The sequence below is a fragment of the Equus quagga genome, chromosome 1 (genome assembly GCF_021613505.1).
Source record: "Equus quagga isolate Etosha38 chromosome 1, UCLA_HA_Equagga_1.0, whole genome shotgun sequence".
Taxonomy (NCBI): Eukaryota; Metazoa; Chordata; class Mammalia; order Perissodactyla; family Equidae; genus Equus; species Equus quagga.
In genome coordinates, this window is record NC_060267.1 from 181,831,100 (window position 1) to 181,854,680 (window position 23,581).

Sequence of the window (23,581 nt, forward strand, 5' to 3'; positions counted from 1 at the left end):
TAAGAAAAAGAGGGGCCTGCCCGGTGGCGCAGCGGTTAAGTGCTTTGGCGGCCCGGGGTTCGCCGGTTCAGATCCCGGGTACGGACATGGCATTGCTTGGCATGCCATGCTGTGGTAGGCGTCCCACATATAAAGTAAAGGAAGATGGGCACGGATGTTAGCTCAGGGCCAGTCATCCTCAGCAAAAAGAGGAGGATTGGCAGTAGTTAGCTCAGGGCTAATCTTCCTCAGAAAAAAAAAAAAAAAAAAATTTAAATTAAGAAAAAGAAAAGAAAAAGACTTACCGAACTTGTTCAGATGAGAAGGAAATTTCGATATAGCCTGAAGTTGTTGAACTAGAACAAACGTATAACACCCGTTTTGTTTTCTTGTATTTTCCATTCTAGTCCTTAGTAATTTAAAAATTTAAACTCGCACATCTTCAATGTGTTTAAACCTGCAGATAGTTTGGCCAGCTTTTGGGAAGAAAGAAATATTAAAGGGAATTATTTTAATTTTTTGTTTTCAGATCTGGGTTGGTAGGTAGCTAGGTGAGAGAAATAACTGATTATATTCTAGCTGACATTCTTTATTTGTGTGTGTGCACACACGCATACTAATACTCTGAATCACTCAAGTGAGGAAGTATATTAGATTTTTGTGATTGATATAGAGCACTTAAATGCATTAGCTTACCAAAAATTAAGTTCTCTGTTTAGGTTTCAGTTGACGCCTTCTAAAGTATTTTTCGTATTTGACAGAAATAAATATAAACAGGTGGTAATAATTTAGGAGGTGTATCCACTGATAAATATCCTCAAGAAATAATGTTTTTATACCATTTTGTTGCCTGGTTATTTTCAAAGTTTGAAGACTCTTGGTTATAAATGCTAAAAGGTTTAGAAGGTGCTCGTTTTTTGTTTTGTTTTCATTTCTTTTATTTGTCCCAGAAATAGTAGTTTGTGTGACCTGTGTCCTAGAAGCCAAAAACATATCTTTCCACCTATCTACCTGGTGGTAATACCATGATGAGAAGGTATTCTGTGTCAGCCTACACACTAGTAGGAGGGAAAAAGAGTTGTAGTGTTTGACTAATCTCACTCCTGTTCGCAGTGACTGTTAACCCTTGATCTTCAGAAAGTTTGTGTGTTTATTTGCAGCAGCTGTTTTTAGCCGTATTTTAGATAGGGCTAACTTAGTCCAGAAAATGTTGTTAATTCTATGTCTGGGATGGTCATAACATACTTTGTTTCAATAAATGAGATATTAACTCTTAAAAGCATAATATGTGATGGTATCTTAAATTTTAAGAACAGTTATATTTCCTTTATGTTAGCTGTTATTTAATAAAAGCTCAGAGTCAAGTATGCAGCTTTCTGTTAACAAAGCCTGCAGGTCCTTATTGCATCTATTTGACTAATATATAACTGGCTTCCACTTACTTTTGTTTCTCCATTTTTATTTTCTCCCCATCTCCATCCAATTTTAATTTCTTATGGAGTTTTTTTGTAGCTTCTATAAGCTTTTTCTGCTCCTTTTGCAATAATGAGGAGTATAAATCATTTGCAAATGAAGATAATCTATTAAAAATATGAGTAACCTATCTTGTTAGAGCTGTTTTTCAAAGCTGTATTAGTAAAATTCTTTAAGCTATATATTTTGCATATCTTTCACCAATAGGTGCATTTGATATCATGCAATCATGATAAACACCTTTTTTTATATTTAGTTTTTAACATAGCTAATCATTGTCTGAAATCATATTTTGGCTCAACCACAGATATGTGGGGTTTCCTGTAATTTTCTATGTCTTCTAATATGTGAATTTCTTGGAACACACTGTCTTTCCTGTGTTCTTATTCTATTAGGTACATTTGGACCAAATTTTTTCGTAAGTTTATCTTTGATACTTCTAGCTTCATTTCCCCAATACATAATCTATGGAAAGACTATATGCAGTTTATTAGGGGCATACAGGGTTGCCCCATTTTCCTCTTTTTCTCCATTAAAAAATAAGCATTTCCGACCTTCAGAGAAGCAAGCACTGATTTGTCTTGTCCAGGATTTCTCAAAACAGCGTAGTGAACTTTTTAATTTGGTTTACACTTGAAAGTGAAGTTTTGTATCAAATGAAGCTTAAGCACATTCATTCAAATAGCACGTTCCTTTAGAAATTCTTGTAGATTTATTTGATTTCACATATCAGTTTTGAAATAATGACTTGATGTAAATCATCTACCTTTTTGCCCCTGTGTTCTCTGTTTTGTTCTAATATAAATTTGCCATAAAATTAACTAAGTAAAGGTAAACATAAGCCTAGTTCTTGCTTTACTATACTATGAGAACTTTTACTACCACATTCTCAGTTAAATGGGATTTTTCCTCCTCAAAGATTGAAAAAGAATGAAATAATAACTATGAGAAATGTTCAGGATTTGTTTTTTATAGCAGTCTTGCCAGAGATTCAAGATTATGATTAATATATAAAAACAGCTTTCTAAGTAAATAGCCTTTTTAGGAGAATTCTCAATATCTAATCTTAGCTTTGTTCATCCACTAGCATTTCAGTTACCCAGTTTTATCTCAGATTTTTAATAAGGATTTTCCTACATGTTGGAATTTAGTGATGGAAACTCTTCAGGTGTGACCCCTGAAAATGTGTGTTCAGGAAAAAGTTGATATTACAGTTCTTGAGTCGTAAATTTACTATACGTTTGCATAATGTACTCATCCTTTAAATTTTTTTCTACAAACTTCATAGTGAAGTGACTGAATTTGCTTTATATGGCTGGTTTAATTGTGTCTTCCAAAGGCTTTCCAGGCTTTTATCATAACAGTGCTTGTTGGCAGGCCCTTTAACAAAGGATCAGGTAGTCTGCCCTTTAAATGACTAGTTCACCAAAGCCTTAACAGACAAGCAGATTGCCAACATTACGGTACATATATTTCAGGAAGCATTTACTTTGCTAAATTTGGCTGGGTATTGTATCTTCTCATGGGACTTGTCCCCCCAAAAAGTAAATCATCAAAATAACATTTTTAATAATTATGGTAGCTACTTTTGGTTGATAAGAGACAGGAGCTGCATAAAAATTTGCTTAAAACATTTTGGTAATACGTTGATGAAATGACCACAACTTTGAACTATTATTTATCCTCAAATATGGATTTTTGCCTTCACCAGGTGATTACATTATAAGGCTGTGCTTTGACAAAAGACACTAAAGTAGGATTTTATTGAGGTCAAATGTGTTGTGAGATTGCATTTGGAAAGATTATATTTGTAAATTGGAAAAATCCTAATAGTTCTTCAGATTGTATAGGAGACTTTTAAATGGCCATGTGTAATAGAAAAATTCTATTTAAAGTTAAAATCTTTAACAGCATAACTCCAACCCCTACATTTGGGTCAAATATCTCTAGAGATGGCTGCAGAGTTTCCTTTAAAAGGCTATCTTTGCGTTTTCTATAGCTTTGCACATATTGGTCTTCCTTAGTAATGGCCTTCTTCTTTTCCACTCTCCTTGCCCCATCATGTCATTTTATTTAGGGGGCTAATTTAGGCAAAAAATATCCCCATAAATATGTGGGTTGCCTTTTCTTTGGATTACTGGCAACTAAAATATAAATGAGCGTTCTTATCAGACAGAAAATCTTATTAATATTACCCTTCAGTGATTAAAATAGATGCCCAAGTGAAAGCTTTCTTGTTAAAATTTAGTAAATTTAAGATTATATTCTTAATGAAGTAAGAATTGCTTCATTTTACCATTATTAAATCTTCCCACCCCCACCTGATTTTCTTCTCTGTCCATACACAGATGAGCAGCAGTAGGACCACTTCTGTGTGATAGGATGCGTTGTCATGTCTATTATACAAAACACAAAGAATTTTTATTCTTTCTATCTTGTTGTCTGATTTTAAAATTGGGGTGATAGAGACAGGCTAGGATTTAGGTATAAAAACTTGAGTGCTTTCTTGAGCATTTAAATGATTGGAATAGATTATTACTGATCCAGCCACTTGTGCTATAAGTCTAGAAACTCCTATATGGATATGGACCAAACAATAGAACTCATGTGCCATTTTACAGGACTACGAAGCTGTTTATAACAAGTTCTGGAGTTAAATCATAATTTCTGGATCATGATCTTAAACCTTTAATTGGTTTCATTTCTACTTGACTCTTTGCTAACAAGTGTTCCTGATGGCCTGAAAGTCCATGTTGAAATTTAAAGTTTGAAGTATCTAGATCAAATAATGAAATTATTTTACATTAAAAAAATACTTAAGTACAAAATATTAGTTGTGTAATCATGGTAAAACATAAAACTTTGCTATAAAAGATTTTTAAAGGCTATTTGATTAAAACACTTATTTACTTAAACTCTTTGCTAGAATTTTTTTTAGAATTCAGCATCGGAGGAGGAATGTGACATAATAATGATCGAAAGCCGAAAGTTTAAAAGTTGTGATGCCCTCACATGGTTGGAGGGTTAATCTAGCTTCTAAGGACTGAATGTTGTCCACAAGAGTGTCTCATCAGGTCATAAATTGGTAAGACTTAATGGATTAGATTTTATGTATTATACCTGATGTTATTGTATGGAGATGAATATTTATGAAACAAAATGAGCACATTGTATAACTAAGTATAGTATTAAATATAAGTTAAAACTAGGAATTTTAAATACTTGCAGTATGTAATCCATTCAAAGTCTCATGAGGCTGAAGGCCGTATCTTTGCAGTGGTGTTTAATCAGTTTAAAAAATAGAAGTGACATCCTGTATTATAGTAAGATTATTTAAATATTGCTATTGCATCTGTTATAGATGCTTACAATATTATAAAGAGCCCCAAATACTTTCTAGCTATTATCCCAGGAGATATGTGAGAGATAATATATTAATCTTTTATTTTTTAAAAACGCATCCATTTTCTTCATAAAGTATAGTTTAAAGTAATTTTATTGCTTTGGGGATCTTATTTTTCTTAATAAAAGGCATTTTTCTTCTAGATGTCTTTAAAAATACAGCCAAGAAACGTTTCTTAATTCCTACATTGAGAACACCTAAGATGCCAGTATCAAATGAAGTGTTATATTAGAAGTCAATATACATTTTTTTATGCCCTGAAAATTAAAACATTTCCTTTCAGAATGTATTCTGCTTAGAAAACAAAATTTTTTTAACTTGTGTACCTTCTTCTTTTGCTTTGTTTTACACAGCTGTATTTTGTAAGAGGACTCTTAGAATAATACAGTTTAGATTAGGATGAGATCTCAGTCTTCAATCTAAAGATTATCATATTTTGCAGATGAAAAAAAATAACCTAGGTTAATATGTCCAAGGTCATACCGTTGTAGAAAATTAATATTTTCATTAAAGTACGGTGTATATATCCTGCAAGTCTATCAGAGATTGAGATTATCATCTAAAAAGGCTATCGTATCTATTTCTGACTTTATTCTTAAACAGAGAGATGGTATTCTCTCCCTTACATACACGCACGTGTGCACACACACACATAACCATTCTATCTTTTGAATGATATTCTAAGGTGTTTCTGATATGGTGTTCTGATATGGCATCCCTTATTCTACATACTTTTTGGATTTTTTTTTTCATTTTTACAATAAATCTACAAAACTTTAGTAATTAGGAAAATAACTTCTATTTTCTTTAGTGTAAGACATGCATATTTAGTAGTCAGTGGTTGGGCTTCAAGGGATCATGAACCTGAAGAATTTAGGATATAACTTTGTGTACATTCAGTTTTCAGTGAAGGCTTCAGAGCATTTGTCAGATTTTCAAAAACAGTTAAGTAACATTGCTAGTGAATGTTTGTGTCTAAGGGACAAGCCTTGTTAAACACCCAAGTATGTGACTTTTGAAAGAAATTTTTGAGGAGTACACTAATTGTGTAACTCTTACTGATATTTATCCAAGGCTGGTTTATTATAGGTGACCATTAAACTAATCAAACAAATCAGAGCCTAGCTGCTTTTAGCTTAGGAATTTCATAGTCAGTCTCTGTGCTTAAGTGTTAATTGGATTTCTCCACAAAGAAGTTATTTTTGCTATCGAGTGGTTACTATGTGTCAGGCACTGTGCTAAGCATTTTTGGCATGTTATTTCATTTAATTTTCACAACAGCCATATTATGTAATACTCTCAATATCCTCTGTTTAAAGAGAACAAAATTGAAAACTTACAGAGATTAAGTAATTTACTCAGATTGCATAGCTATTAAGTGGTGGAGCTAGGATTCAAATCTAGCTTTCTAACTGGAACCTGGGCTCTCAGTTGGTATACTGATATGCAGGGTAATCCTGGAAAACTTGAAGGATAAGATAAGAGAATTTTATATTGTATGAAGATGTGAATACATACATTTGATTTCCTTTGAACTTAAGTCGCAATGGATCATCCTCTATTATAAAACCATGTTTTAAAGCATTTGTCAAAAAATAAATTTAGTTATTTGCTTACTAAGATTAAGCGTTTATTGCATTAGAAAATAACCTGTTCAAATTTAATGCTTGTGATTATAAGCAAATATGTATGTATTTAGTAGGAAGGTTTTTAGTACTTACTAGAAAAGTGCTGTGCTAAGTGTAACTGTTAAGGAACGTACCCTTTAATATTTAGAATTTATAAATAGCCAACACTGGGAAGCCATTTAAAGCTACTTTGAGCTGCAAATGTTTCTTGGGGGAGGGGTATGAATCACATGTAAATCCCCCTTCTAAGTGTTAGATCAGTGTTTCCCGTTTGCCCTTAGTTGTCAATAAGGCTACTAAAAAACCTTTTTTGTCTACTTTTAAAACACTTATGCAGCAAAATTTATTTTTTGAATACATGGATTTTTTGTATTGAGTATCTACTTTGTGCAAATCCTTTTGGTTGGTTTAATTTTATTCTCAGATGAGCTCCAAGTTATTAATTATGAACTTTTCCATATTTTGAAGTGTTAATAATGAAGTTCCTTTGTCTAAATACGGTTAAAATTGAATCCACAATAATAGTACTGCTTAAAACAAAAACAAGTAAAACCATTAAAATTTGTTTATTCTTCAGTTAAATTGAAATAGTTTGCAGATCAGATATAAACTTAATTTCTTCAGGACCATGGTTAAAAATGTACAAATAACTTGATAGGTCATCAGAATATGAGAATCCTGTCTTAAAAGTCTTCTTTTAGAAAATGTTTGTACCCCAGCTTCTTCAATAGTAATATGTTTGCCTTTTCAAAATTAAAACTATGGAAAGTTTGGGAAATAGAATAAGAACAATCACACCTAATCCAAGTTTTTAACACAATTTCTGTCTCGGTGTTGCATATTCCCTTTCCGACCTTGAGTACACATGCGTGGATATTAATAGTTGCATTCATGGTTAAGTAGCTTTTAAACAGTTTTTAGTGTTCCAAGTATTTGTCCATTTTTATGAAGCTAATACTGATATGTCATAGGTTTTGAATTTTGGACCGATATTTTGACATCTGTGATACCAGCCCTTCCAGTTTTTCTTCCTAGCTCTCTGGTGGTTTCTTCTCAGTCCCTTTGGCAGACTTTTCCCTTATTTGTTCTTTTAAATATTATTTGTTTCCTCAGGATGCTGTCCTGAGGGTCTCCTCCTCTCATCTTCATCAGGCTGAGAGTATACAGATGGCTTTGGGTGTCATCTCTATGCTGTAGAAAGCCATCCATATGCTCTAGGCACTCAAACTTGTTACCTAGGCATCTCTCCTTACATCCAGACTTCCCTGGTCTCTCATAGCCAGTTCATCACAAAGTACTGTCACGTCTACCCCCTGAGAATTTCTTCAGCCTGTCCATCTCTCATCCCCATTGAGGGCACAATCCTTTCTTAGTGGAAATGCAACAGCCTTCTAACTGTTCTTCATTATTTGAGTTTTCAGACATGGCTAACTGTACCTACTGTTCTTTTTACTTGGAACATTTTTGTGTGAGTGTCCTTTTCTTCTCCACCCCGCTGTGGCACTCCTACTACACATTCTTTCCTGACCCTACATCTTGATTATGTGCCCCTGAAACACCCTCTAAAATCTTGCACTGTTTTAGCATTGATCACACCTCTAACTTATCTATCTCTTGCGCTAAACTGTGAACTCATAAATTCTGGGATTATGTTTATTTGGTATTGTATCCCCATAATCAGCATCTGATAAGTGTTTAAGTATGTTAAAATTGCTCTGGAATGTGGCATCACAAAATCTGATATATGGAAAGAATGTTGAAAATTATTGTGTACGGTTAGGGGCAAAAGTCAGATGTAGAAACCAGGTCCCCCAATTTCTAAGTCAGTGTTCCTTGTATATTTCATGATATTTAGATTTTGGCCCCTATATCTTGCTAATACAAATTATGTAGTTAACTTACCATGTTCCAGACAGTAATGCATTATCTTATTGAATCCTGTGTACTGGGCCTATTGTTATCCTTTAGGGAGGCTAACTAAATTGTGTGAAGTCATAATCATAAAACTGATGAAGTTGGGATTCAAACCTTTGTATGACTCCAGAGCCAAAGCCTTTTTATTCAGTACCACCTCTGAGTTTATCTTCTGAGTCTAGAATTACAAATCTGAGTTGGAAGGGAATTTAGTGGTCATTTATTCCAACCACTTGTCTCATCCTCGAATCATGTCTACAACATACCTTCCAAATTGCCATCTAGTCTTTGAACACCTCCAGTGATGTTTATACTGGCATCGTACTCTTTCTTTTTCCATTTCACATTAAAACTTTTATAAACCCTTCCTGTAAAATAGGGAATCTAAAATGTGAAGCAGAAAAATCAGATGATTCCCATTACAGAGCATTTAGTAAAGAGATTAGGTTCGTGTAAAAATATAAGCTGCACTACAAATTTTGTGGAAACGTTGAACTGAGAACATTCTGTAATTAAGTTCTGTGTTTTCATAGCTGCCACAATCAAGAATATGGGTTCCCGTTAGTGGTTATAAGTCATCGGTGTTAGTACAAATGTAATTCTAAAGTTCTTTTTCAAAAATGGATAATGAGACATTGCTTAACATCTTAGGGATCACAGGGATGTTTTCCTACTTCATAATTATCGATTCTAGTGATGATGCAAGGATTTCACAGATCTTTGTATGGGCTTTGATCCCACCAGTGTAAAAAGAGTGAAGTACATCTGAGTTTCTTCAGAGTCCTGGATCTGCTTTACTTAGAACTTCCACTTGTTCATGGGACATGCTTAAAGGCATGGTAGCTTGGATTGTCTTACCTGACCTGACCAAGCCAGAAGGACTTTAGCCTCCTCTTTTCCACCTTCAGGATAGCTTTTCATTTCTTTCACTTTTTCCCTTTAGGTTCGTTGTCAATAGAGAATGATATTGGGCAACAGAGAGAACCCACAGATGGATATTTACACAATTAAACCATTCTCTGGGTTTACAAAATGACTTCTCCCTAAATCTGTGATTCTAATGTAAAAAGATCTTTGTCAAGGTTTTTATCCAAAAGGTCATTGAGTTTTTAAAGTCCACTTTTATTTTCCACAAGTCTTACATGACTTTGTCATCACCACGATCGTAACTGTTAAGTTTTATTGGCCTAAAGTAACTTCAAAATTCAATAGCTTTTCTATTCCTCAGACTTAAACAGTTTTTCTTCTTGACTTCAGTTGCCTATGTTATATAGAAACTACTACACTTTCTTCCTCCCCAGAGAGTAACAACCAGACACAAGGAACATCACGAAAAGGTTGATTGGCCTTTTATTTAACCTTTGTCAGGGAGAAAACAATTTCTGCCCTTTTACAGTGTTCCAATGACACCCTTCTAATTAGTTTCTAATAGTGTAAATAGCTGGTTAACTTCTTAGTTCTTTTTCCTGGCATGATAAGCCCAACATAAGTTCATGCTGAACTTACAAAATATAATTAGATAATATATTAAATACTATAAGTTTTATTCCAACTTGTTCTTCAACTAAATGTTTAATATCAGTTATATGCAGAGTAGTGTTGTAATAAGTAGACCCTTGAGACGGACACAGTTCCTGCCGTTAAGGTTTAATTCAGTGGAAAAGAGCATTCAATAAAGACAAAAGCAAAATTGTGTATGGATGAATCAGAGGTGTCCTGGGACCTGTTGGCAAGAAAGGAAGACAGCAAAGAGAATTGTAGGTGAAGCGTTCCCTTTCAGAGGATAGTCTTATCTCTAGAATCTAAATTGATTTAATAAATTTCAGGTCATGGTGTAAGTCTAGAATCCATCATTAAAAGATTTTACAGAAATTGATACATACAAACTATTGTAAAATTCTGTCATTTTCTACTTCTGTCTTATAGAATTGTTATTGCCTAGAAGTCAAGGACATGGATCTAGATTTAAATAAGAAAAAGTTATTCGTTAAAAACTTTTTGTCACCAAAAATGTACCTATTTGAGTACAGTTCTGCTTGAGTGAAAAAACCTTGTTACTCTTTAGATTTTATAGTAGTGCTGCTCTGCACTCTTCTTTATTGTCCTGCACTAGAATCCCTTTTTGAATTAGATAATTCTGAAGCAGTGGTTCTCAACTGGAGTAATATGTGGTTTAGAAGCAAAGCAATACTTTATCTTACTCTTTTGATTTGTTTTTAGTAATATATATTGTTGAAATTTCATAAAACACTAAAGGAAGACATGGGATATTTTTAGTTAAACCCTCTTTTGGAAATTTTTATTTTCAATTAAGTTAATTCAGTTATATCTCAGTGGGCTTTGGAAAAATGTCCCACAGTAGTTAAGGTTATTTTTATTCTAAACAGTGAAAGGCTGAGATTCTGTAGAGGATCGATAAAAACTTCATTAATGTTCAATCCATAGGAATGCTGTGCTTAATAAATATTGATGTAAGTTTAAATCTCAAGTCACACAATTTTTATTAGCATATATTTTGTGACTGCATTAAATCTTTAACATTTGACTGAGTACAAAGAAATCAAGTTAATGTAAGGCATAACTAGGATTATTTCATTCTTTGGGTGAGATATAAATACAAAGGCTGATTCTTAATACTAATCATAACTGATTTTTATTCATACCTCACTGTTTCAGTTGTACAGATACAACTGAATAGTAGACCTTATACAGTGTCAGAGTCCGAATTGATCCAAACAGTAGAAGGAACTAATTTTTTTTTAATGTTTACTATTGTAAAAAGTCTCATAATCCTCACAACAATCCTTTAAAAAAGGTAGAACCATGAGCCATTTTACAGATGAGGAAGCTGGTTTCCTTATGTTAACTTGCTAGGATCACTCCACTAATAGCTAGTGAAGTTGGGATTTAAAGCTAGCTTGTCTAATTCTAAAGCCTGTGCTCTTAAGCCACTTTATTATTCTTGAGAATTCAGCCTTTTGCTTAAGCAGCTGGGAAGAGGTAAGCTGTCTTACCCCCAGAATGAAGCAGAAAGCAAGAAAAAGTTAAGCCAAGTGGTAGTGAACTGATAACCTAGACAACTTTAACTCTTCAGGGCATAGATTCACGGTACTTTGTATATGTTTGTTGAAGGTGAGCAATTTAATTTTTTACTCAAAACTAAGCCAATCTAAATTTTTAAAACCTCCCAAATGGAAAACATTCATTGATTTAGTAAAATGAAAATAGACAAAATTTTTTCCCTCATCCAATATTCTCTTCATTTTATTAAGGAATGGTGACCATGCTTGGTGCTGCCCCTTGAGCCTAAATCAGAGCAAAGCACTGTCTCTTTAAAAACCTCATGATGCTCTTAGTTTTATTTTTCTGGATGTATTCCTATTTTGAAACAGTTCCTTGGTAACCTCCATTTTTACTTACTACTATCCCTGTACTTTGGAGACAGATTAGGAAGAGACATAAAAAGTAGCGAAGAAACATTAGTTAATCACCTAGGAACAAAAGCTGGGTTTTGGTCAGATAATCCTAATGGCTAAGCTACTATAATTTGACTTTGTCAAATATGTTGTTCATAGAATTATATTTTTTCTATAAAGCTATTTTAAATAATATCTCTGCACCTTCAAGAAATGTGCATAAATGAAAAGATGAGCTATAAAATGATCAAAAATTATCCGTGTGCTCTTCACTGGTATTTGGTATGCAAGGGGATAGTCTCGTTTTCATTCATTTGGTTAGGCCTCATTGTAGAAATGGGATTGAGAGAATTTGTTCAAGAAGAGCTGTTTAGTTGAAAAAATGGTATCTAGAATACTTAAGAAGAGCCAAATATGAGGTCAATGAGTAGAAATAATTAGCTTTCCCAAGCCCATCTTCCGTAACTCTTCACATGTTGGTGTTCTCCAGTGTCTGGACCCATTTGTCTTCTCACTGTAAGCAAGCTCATCTCCCACACTTTGAGCTACTCACCACATTCTGACAACTCTCAAATCTAGACTTCTAGGTCAGAGATTGCACTTGAGTTGTGGATACCTGTTTCCAGCAGCCTTCTTTCTAGATTTCTCCACCAGGATTATATCCCAGATGTCTAAAAATTTAATAGTCCCAAGTGAAACTTAAATTTCTCATCTTCCCCACTTTATTCCCAGGATCCTTTGCTGCTCACTCCCCACCTCTCAAAAAATCCATCCTTTTTCCTGTGACACATTACCATCTCCCTTCCCCTAGTTTCTCCAAGGTAAAAACTCCAGTCATCCTTGGCATTTTCTTTGTTATAGGTGAATCCCTTTCCTTTATCATCCCTCTGGTCTCTCACAGATTCTCTGTGCTTCAGTTGTAGAAGCTAGTTCATTTTACCTTGCTTAAGGCCTGTGAACCAAGCATTTGCTATCCCCTTTCCTTACTTTGGTATCTCTTGTTTCCAAGACCTATCTTGAGTATTACTGTTTCCTTCTCACCAAACCCCTCTACACACACATACACACACACAAAACCACATTTGAGTGGTTATACTAAGTTCCTTATAAGTCTTTGAAACTAGATGACGAAGAAAAAAGCTCAGTGAGAGTAACTTGCCTCAGGACACAGCACATCTGAGGTGAGACCAAGCTGCAACGTGTATTTGCTTATTCATTAAATGTTGGGTACTGTGCAGGAGACAGGTTGGAATCTATCATTTTTTACAAAGTATCATCTAGAAAGATAAATGTTACTGAGATTTGTCTATATAGGAAATAAGAGGCAACGTTTCTTCAGGATTTATGATCTATTGCCTCCAAAGGAATTTGGATTACCTACATGTATGAATTAGATATTCGGCAGCAAGAACATACAGCAAGTTTAGTTTCAGACTGAAAATGAGAAGTGAGATTAAGGAATATTTCCCCCTGTTACTTGTTTTGAGTTTAGTTAAAATGATAGCATACCCGTGTCCATCAGATACCAAGGACTGCCTGGAAAAAGTCCCTTTTGCCATTAAGTGTAGGAAATGGCTTTGGAGGTGACCCAATACGGCCTCTTCATTTTATAGCTAGAGAAAGAGGCCCCACAGTCAAAGTAGCAAGTCATATAATTAGGACTCAAATTCCAAGTGCACAATGTGAGAGTCCAGGCTTCTGCAGCATATGAATTCTTTAGTAGGTAGCTACCAGCTTCATGGTAGATTTTGTATAGCACTTAAGAGCTTTGTCTGGTAGGATGTAGATGCAGTTGTTAAAATATAGCCTATGTGGTCAGTGCCATAAGGGTAGTGTGGGACATGACTTACGATACTACCTCTGGAAGGGTTAGAGAATCCTTTACAGAAGAAAACATTTGAGCTGAAAGCTATAAAAGAATGGTAGAATTTCTCCGGAAGTAGTTAGAAAGTGAGAAACAGTATGAGCAAAGAGAGTGAGGGTAAACCATGGACAGTCTCAAGGAGTTGAGGAGATAGCCACTTTAAAAGTTGAGCAGGCATTTGGAATGGGGGAAGAATGTAAAGGTTAGCATTAGAAATAAATTAGTAAGCTAGTTTCTGATTTTTTTTTTTCCTTTGGCCCATTTTTATGTCACTGCTGAAGAATTCTGAATTACTTTTAGAAATTTTAGGTGAATTTAGCTATATAAAAAGGTTGTTTTTATAATAGGCCCTCTGCTGGGTGAAAATTTATTCAGTGCTGCTTGGTCTCTGAAATGAAACGCAAATCTTAGAGTTTTACATTTTTGTTTTTATTTCCCTTGACATTCTTTTCTGTCATATTCTTTCTCCAATTTTGTTCATTTTCATATACTTACACCATGAAAATTTCCTTAGGTGGTAAAAATGCTGTTATTTCCTCATAGTCAAAAGGAAGGAATGCTATTGTTAACCATTTAAAGGGGAATTGATTTTTACTACAAAATGGCTGTTAAACATAGTCTTTTTCCCTGGAAGGCTTTTTCTTAATCTTTATCCTTTTCCTGTCACAGCTGAAATAATTTGAACTCTTACGTGTTTTTAATGTCTCCATTCATACTAAAAATTTTTATTGTCTCCTTTTCTATTTAAATTTTGTACTTTTGAGGAAAGATAGTCCTTAACCATCAGTATTGAAAAACAGATCTTTTACTAGATTAAGATATACTTTAATCACTAAATTCTCATATTGTTAGAAGTTGGTTAACCATCAGCTTCTATCCCAGCAGACTGAAGAAATGGTTTTAGAATATCTAGAATGAATATATGGAACTACACCCTTGTCAGGTCTGAGCTGGACATCACTTGGCAAAATTTGAAATCCTTTTTAATCCTTTTCCCTTTTTTTCCCCACTCTTAGGTACCAGTGTACATTTCAGTCTAGATAATTGTCAGTTAAATACTGTTTTCCCAGTCTCCAGGAAGTAAACCAAAGTGGCCAGGACTGTAGTGTCAAATTTTTAATTTGGGCTTCAGCCCCTTGGTATGTTTCCTTCACTCCTCAGTAATGAATTACGTTATCATCAAATTACCTATTGCTGCTGTGTAAACAGTACAGTGAAATCTCTTTCAAGAGTGCCTGCTCTAAATGTAAGCACTCCAACATTGGAGAGAATGCCACCCTCCTCCTACCCCTTTCTCACACCCTTTCTTATTTCAGTCTGACTCAGAGGAAGGAAATAACTTTTTCATCCTGTCAAACCTTGGCTAATGTTAGTCGAATAAGAAATAACTAGCTAGTGCATAAGCTCATTTATCTTAAGTAGATGTGATTTCATGTTCTTAGAACATTCAAGTATTTAACTTGAAATAATAGAGTACTAATTAAACTTTCTTAGTTTATTTGGAATATTTGGATTGTAATGGTAAAATTTCTATGTATGTTTCACTTTTTATCAGTCTCCAGTTTTTCCGGACTAAATTTGCATCTTCCATATTGAGTGTTTAATAGAATTTAATTCAGCTAGTTTTTATATTGATTTTTTAGAGTGGCTCCACATGAAAAAAAACTTTAATTATATCATAATTTTACCACAAAATACTAAAATAATTCCCCCCAAAATATCATAACTTGGAAATGTAAAGAGATCTAGGGAAAAAAGGTAAAGTTAATCTTATCTATACCTCCTTTGTAATGCATTTTTAATGTAACTTTTTTATTGTGTAAGTTTATGTAGCCTGTTGTATCATATGTTTATCACAAACTTTTACTATTTACTTACCAGAATCACTTTGAACAGAAATAGTGATACTGCAAGTTATAAACATTATTTACACCTTACTTTTAAATGATTATAATTCACCCTAAACCAAGGAAATAAATTTTACAAATCACAAATATTACTTATATTGATTGATTCGTACATGGTACCTTATCTTCCAGAATGAAATAATTCCTAAAGAAAGTGGAGTTGTTGGTTTCTTTTCCCTCCTTGTCTCCCTTTCCTGTTTCTTGTCTGCCATTTGTCCCTGCCTGGAGATCACACTCTGCAGAGTACTAACTCCTTCATGAGTCACTTTATTTTGGAATGTGTTTTTCAGTATTCTCCAAAGTTCAGTGAAAGTCTTGCTTCTGTCCCTCTGCCCCATATTCCTGCCTTCTCAAACAGTTAACCACTTTCTTAGTTTGTGTGTGTGTCCTTCTAGTTTCTTTATGCATATACAAGCAAATACAGTATATGTTGTTATCTCCTCCCCCTTCACACAAATGAGAATTTACACAAGCTGTACTTCTACTTTCAAAGATCTCCAGGATACATTGTTCCCATCTCAGTACACAGAAAAGCATGTTTGTGGGGTTTTTTAAATAGATGGGTAGTACCCATTGAATGGATGGCTATACCATGATTTATTTAACCAGTTCCCTGTTGGTAAAAGCCTTGCTGTTACAAACAGTGCTGTAATGAGTAGGCTTGTAAATCCTTATTTCCTATGTATGGGATAAATTCCCAGATGTTGTATTACTGACCTAAAGACTAAAATAGAGAGAGAGAGAGAGTGTGTGTGTGTGTGTGTGTGTATGTGTGTGTCTATATAAAATTGTTAGATATATATCAAATTGCTCTCTATAGGGGTTATACGATTATACTTGCCCCAGTACTTATGAGAAGGCCCATTGTCCCAGAGCCTCACTAACGTGTATTAAATTTTAATATATTTGCCATTCTGTTTAGGGAGATGGTATTACATTATAGTTTTAATCTATATTTTTGTTATAATATGTTGTTATGAGATATAGAGTATTTTTTCATTTCTTGTGGACTGCCCATGTGAATTCTACCCATTATTCTGTTGGGCTTCTAGTCTTATAGATTTCCAGAAATACTTCATATTTTAGGGAAATTATTGAAGAAGTTTTTTAACTTTTATTTTGAAATAATTATAGATTCATAAGAAGTTGCCAAAAAAGTACGGAGAGGTCTCAAGTACATTCGCCCAGTCCCTTGAATGGTAGCATCTTACGTGATCCAAAGGCAGGAAGCTGACATTGGTACAATCCACAGCATATATCCTTTTTTCTTCTTTTTAAGTATTCTTTTCTGGCCAGGATTTTGACCTAAAATTTATTAGATGAATGTAAAATATGCTGAAGGCATTGGTGAGCAAGGTTTTTGTAGATGCTAAAAACAAATATCAGTCTTCACATAAATGTTTAACCAGGTTTTTAATGGTTCCTTGGTAAAGGCCTTTTTCACACCATTGTAAGACCGGTTGCTTGAGAAAATAATAACATTTAGTTTCATAAGTAGCCATTTTACTTAGAATGGATGATAGCTTTTATCATCCACACAAAATCACTTATTTTGTGTTACTAGTAAAAATCTCCATGGGGCATTTTTGTGAGTTTTGTTAATCATGAAATTAAACAGATTATTTGTTTTTACATTTGCAGAACTTATGGCCAATAGGGTATATAAAATTTTTAGTTCTTAGCTTAATTTACTATTAGCTTTATCTAATAGTTTTATTCTTAACCACAGAGGTTTGCGTTTGGCCAGAGATTAAGTCTACATGAATTTTAGCTATTTAGGCTCTGTTTTGGAAGAAGAATTGTTATTTGCTCTTAAATTAAATGTGAAGCTGTAAATATTTTTTAAATTACTCTTACAGAAGAGTGATGGATTTTTCTTTTTGTACTTAACCTCCACAGGCTTGCTGAGCTATATTCATTAGATTTATTTTTTTGCAATCAGCAGCTTACTGGTTTCTTTCTAAAAAAAACAAAGCATGCATGTCTTAGAGAAGAGGCAAAATGTTATCCAGGTTAGAATTCATGCATTTTAGTAGTAATGATGTCACTATAGAACTTATTGTGCAAGGTGGGGGGAGGAGGGAGTATGAAGGTTGTAAATGATACCTGGACACAGTACATGATTCCTGAGGACTGGTCTCCAAGAAAGATTGTAGCTTCTACTTGTGAGTTTATGAAGAATTATTTTTATTCATTGTTTGGCTAAGGAGGCTTGAACATAAGTATATCAGAGTTGACAACTCAGTCAAAGAAGTTTGTTCTTATTACAAAAGATCTGATTTTGTAATTTGGGGAATTCCTGTAGTGGATTTTTAATTGTAGTTGTGACTCAACACAGAAAGTTAGAAGGGTCTTTGAGTAAAACAAGGTAAATTTTTTTTTTACAATGTTTTGCATACAGATGCATATAATTTTAAGATGTCTTCAGCTTTCTAACAAACCGAAAGAACATGTTAGTTCTTAATGAATAAGTAAACTGTACTGGCTATCTGAAGATCACTGAGCAAGTGCCTTTTTTAAGAAGTTAGCTCCCTTGTTCTCAGAGCTGAACCTCTTCTAGGAATGTGCTAGATAAGATAAATGCCGTATTATGAACATAGTTTTACCTTTGGATCCATGCTTATGGTTTCACAACTAGCATTTGGTGCTTAGTTAAAGCACTCTTCATAATAGACACAACTCTATTTCTTGTAGGTCATTATAGATAGTTGCTTTCTTCCTTTCACAGTCTTATTTTTATGGTAGTAAAAGCACGTGTTTTGACATTAATTAGGTCTAGGTTTGAATCCTGTTCCTAGCATCCTGTCTTTGACAAGTTACTTGGCCTCATTTTCCTCCACTGTGAAATGGGAATGTTGCTCAGGCCTGTAGTGAGCACTCACTAAAGTAACGTGTGCCTGCCACGCAGCGGGCAGTCGTCTGAGTGCTCTTTCCTCTACCTTGTGGCTTTGTTAGTTAGCATTTGTATTGAGGGGAGAACAGAAAGGGGGTAATCAAAATGTAACAGAGAAGAAATTTGCACTGTTTGGATTTTAAACAAGTAGCTATACTTGTTTAAGATATTAATAAAGATAAAGAAAAAATTAATTTCTCAGAAAGAAGTTTTTTTTAATGTGAGATCGAGTTAGCCTAATTTTGTCTTCACTGATTATAATTTTTAGAGAGGGAAAACTAGGGATGATTTGCGCATAGTTGCTGAGCCGAGAGCGTGGATGAAGCGATTAGCCTACTAAGGATGAAAATACAGGGAACTTGTGAAGCTGGAGGTTCATGTGTGGCCTCTTGTCTTCTCAGTGAGTTTGCAGGTGATCTGCTGTGACAGGAGTAAGGATGCCTGGGAAGAAAAGCTGTGGTGGGGAGCCGATCGGGATGAATTAAAAGATGAACAGCATGGGAAGCCAAGCTGTCTTGCTATATACTTTGAGTTTTACTTTTCCTGTGAATGTGATTGTAATTTACTTTATTTAAACATTAAATTCAAGCTCACGTAGTTCTTTTGGGGACCCCAATTCCACTAAATAAAAATTCATCATATAAAAGTAATATAGTCTTTCATGTTGCCTTTTTTCCACAGTTCTATATTTCTGTCCATTCCCTCCATACCCAAAATTTTTAATTCATCTAGTAAATGCTAATCAGATTAGGTATGGTTTTATTCTAAAAGAGTGACCCATAGTAAACAAAGTTTCTGTCTTGTTAAAAATTACCCCTTGCCTTTATATAGTGCTTATAGTTTACCAGAAGAGGTACAAAGTCTTCCCTTAAGGAACCTCGGAAACTAGTTAACTGTCAAGTTATAGTTTGGTAAATGCAAGAATGGAAAAGAGAGTAAGGCATAATACTATAACATTAGGTCAAGGAAGCCCACTTCAATTTATCTTCCTCATTTTAAAAGAGTGTGAAACCCAAACCACTATGTTGACTTGGAACACAACAGAAAACAACTCATTACCCTCATTGAAATAATATTCTTAAACTGTGTTCTGGGATCTTGAAATAGAATACCCTCTTATTTGCTTATTTAATACTGTCATATTGATATCTTTTCTGTAAATCAGGCTGTTTAAAACAGTGGTTGTCAAACTTTAGTTTCTATCAGAATCACCTGGTGGACTTATTAAAATAGATTTCCTTGGTCCCACTTCAAGAGATTCAGTAGGTCTGGAGTCAACCCAAATATTTACATGTCTAACAAGTTTCCAGGTAATCCTGATGCAGCTGGTCCAGGGACCATACTTTTTGAATTTGAATAAATTAGTAGTTCTCAAATTTTTAATAGCTTCCTGGTATGAACCAGTAGTTGTTGCAAATCTAATTACTGTCATGTTGACTCTCTCAGTATGCATTTGGACTCCTGTGTGCCAAGCACTGTTCACTTCCTCACCGAGGTGAAGAAGATAAGGAACCTCCTTCATAGGAGTTTTGTGGATTGGGGCATATAATCCTTATTTTAGATGGGAAAAAATGAGGTCTAGAAAAGTTGAATAATTTCCCAGAATTCACACAGTGAATATACGGAGGAGCCAGAATTTGCTCTTCTCCTTTCCTGGTTGTGCACTATAAAAAGTTTGTGAAGATTAGTGGACCACAGGAGGGAACCGTAATTGGTTCTACCTCAGGAAATCAGAGGGAATCTCAGGAGAGATGGCACTGGAGTATCTTAAGGAACAAGTGAAAAAACAGCCAGATGAATTGGAACTTTGAGCACTGCCAGCTGAGGAAGAGTTTCTGCAAAGCCATGGAAACCTGAGAGAACATATATGTGTTCCACAGACTGCAATAGTTCTGTAAGACCATAACACAATAGGACTGATGGAGTATGAGAGGAAAGCAGACCATAGAAGGCAGAGGTCAAGGTCATGAAGGGTTTTTGTATACCAAGCTAAGAAGTTTTTAAAATACAGTTAGGTTTTTTTAATCTTTCTCTTAACAGCTTTCATCTCTGTAAGCCAGTGATTCTCAAATTATGGTCTGTCAGGCAGGATCAGCATTCCCTGGAAACTTGTTAGAAATGGAGATTCCTGGGCCCCACCTCAGACCTGTTGAATCAGAAACTGAGATGAAGCCCCCTCTCTGTGTTTTAACAAGACCTCCAGAGGACTCAGGTGCATGCTAAAGTTGGAGAACCACTAAGTTAATAGAATTTTTGAATAACAGCCTTCAAAATAACCAAAGGTCGCTGTAGTGATGGTAATTGTATCTGTGACCGATTTAATTATGTTGAAGTACAATGCTTAACAAAATTGAAACATTAGTACCTTTTAAGGGACACATGTCTTCAGCATGATCCGTTTATACTTTGCAAACCTGCTCCTCTGTCGCTGTAAAAGAAGTCTGAGTTCAGGACTAGAGTTTATTAGATAGCAAAGAGCATGCTGCTAATTATTGTTCCTTAGCTAAGGGAATGGTTTAGAAATGTACTGATTTGATTTTAATTATCAAAAAAATTAAGCAATAACCTTTTTTAAGGGTTTAGGGTTTGTTTTTTGTTTTGATTGCTTGTTAATGTTTAAAACTGGTGTTAAAGTTAGCATTTACGGTGTTCTGTTTAAAACAGATGTGTTGAAAGAATTGAATGTATTTAAGTCATGAAGAGGCTAAAACTGATTCATTGAGTTTTTCCTTGACATAGAAATAAAAAATGTAAAAAGTATGATCAAGGATTCTCAGGCAAACATAATCTTTTTTGCCAAATTTTGACCAGTAGTTAATGAATATATCCACATGGTGTCTGGACTGAACTTTATGCTGAAACCTAACGGTTTAATATAGTTGTTCTGTAGTTTGTAGTTACATACAGCCGTTCTTTGCTTTGCATAGCTCCCTCTGAGCATTTAAAGCCTAACACGTATAAGTATTTACTGATGATCTATATATCCTTTCCAGTTATTGGGTATACAGAAGCCCCTTTTCATCTTAGCAATAACAGCAGCAAAAAGTGGAGCAGTATGCTGTAATTAATGTGCTTAATGCGCAGATAAACAAGCTTAGTGTTTTCCCTGTATTGATTGAGAGTTTTAAGGGTTTAGAAGTGTAAAAGTCGCTTGAGGCATTGACACCAACCCCTTCGTTTTACATATGAAGAAAATGAAGTCCCTGGAAGTTAAATAGTTGATTTGCTGATGGTCACACAGATAGTGAGTAGCAGAACCAAGATTATAACCAGATCTATTTGGATTACAGTATAAAAGGCCACTACATTAGGATATTTCTGAGCCTCAATCTGATAAAACATTGAGGATCCCCATCATATAAAGTAAAATAGTGTTCAGATATATTAACACCTAAATTTTCCTAGGTGGGGTATACTTTATGAAAAGTATTTAGTAAAGTTTTGTATAAAAATTGTTTGAAGACCTCTTTTTAATTAATACAGTAAATTAAAGTATCAGATTTGTCTTTACAAGAAAACCTAATAACTGTTCTTCAAAATTTACAAAAACACCAAGAAAAGGATATAGGTCCTCTCTAATCTTACTATTTAATACATAGGAGAATATAAGCTGCCAAAGAAGACAATTATTAAACCTTCTGTGTCATTATCATACAAATGCTAAGGTGATATTTGAACTTGGGATGTACTTACCAGCTAAACTACTTCCAATTATTTCCAGGAAAAATGAGTCTATCACATACATTAGGTGATTTTTGCCAGCTAGTAACCTGTAGTCAAAGCCTGTAAGTCAGAATGTTGAGTTCCTTGCTAACCAACCCTGCAAGTACTGTATGCCCAAAAGCCCTCTGAATCATTTTTAAAAGCCAGTTCTAAAAATGTAAAAGCCAGATATTAAAATATAAAATCTATAGAAGAAAAGTCATCTGAATTTTAATACAATAAGTAACCACTAGAATTTCCACATGAAAGGCAATTAGAATACATAGTTGGTAAATGAAGTTTGAGATGTGGAGAGAGTACTGCTCATTTGAAATGTGTCTTTTTACGTTCACTAAATTAAGAACTCCTGACTAGAATTGGGAGTTACTCTTAAAGTAGCATGTGTATGTCATAGGCAAATTAGAATTGTTGAAACTACAAAGGATTTTTAAAAGTCATCTGTTTTCTGAGATACTCATTTTCAAGATGAGAGCTCTGAGTACTGAAATTGTGAGAATAGCCTTAATAAGCTATTTTAAATTACTATCTTTGATGTTAAGTAAAACAAATGTTTTCATTTTAAGAGTTGTAAGGGAGGTTACATTTTTTAGAATAATTTAATGAAATATTCTAATTTTTTCCAGTGCATCTGGGGGAGGTGGTGTAGCCATTGACAACAAAATAGAACAAGCAATGGTAAGTAAAAGTTTATAGTCCTCTCCTTTCATAGACTGTTGTTTGTATGAAGCACTTGGTTTTGATCAATTCTAAAAGACAAACACCTAATTTCTTTAAACCAAGATGACCAAAGTATATTTTTTGATAGTGAGATTTAGTTGAAGATGCTAAGACATTGAGAATTTTTAGTCTAGAAATACCAAAGGAGTAAATATTTCCTGCATTTGAACATCTCACATTTCGTGCATTACTGTTAATAAGAGCCATTTTGGGGGACAAACATATTTAAAATGCATAATGTTCCTCCAAAATATTTCAGCATCAAAAATAGTTTAGAGACAACAGAGTATTAAAATGAAAACCTAAGCTGGAAACCTCTGTCGTCCTCTGGTCATTTACAGACACTGTTTTGTTTTACTCAGCTTTAATAAATAGATTTGTTTCTGTTGATTCTGGTTCTGATCTCTGCTATTACTATCAAATTTTGTTGTTCACTTAAAGATGTTCTGTTCATATTATATAAAATATTTTGATTCGAGTTTATTAACACTGTAGAAAGGCTATAAATAAGGACCATTAGTCTCAAACTATTTTTTTTTTAAATCCTAAGGTTTTAAAGTTGGAAATCGCAGGTCACTTTATCTCTTAAAGCAGTACTGTAACTAGTTTAATCTTTTGTTTTCTTGGTCTAACATTTGAGTATGTGATTTTAAACTTTTTTTGA

General features: G+C 34.2%; 1 protein-coding gene across 1 annotated transcript in view; it reads left to right on the top strand.

Annotated features, from left to right (window-relative positions):
• TSC22D2 (TSC22 domain family member 2) overlaps window positions 1-23,581 on the top strand; it is a 49,773-nt gene that overhangs the window by 24,195 nt on the left and 1,997 nt on the right. The window contains exon 5 of the mRNA XM_046641805.1: window positions 22,824-22,875. Within this exon, the coding sequence (XP_046497761.1) occupies window positions 22,824-22,875 (52 nt within the window). The remainder of the gene's footprint in view (window positions 1-22,823; window positions 22,876-23,581) is intronic.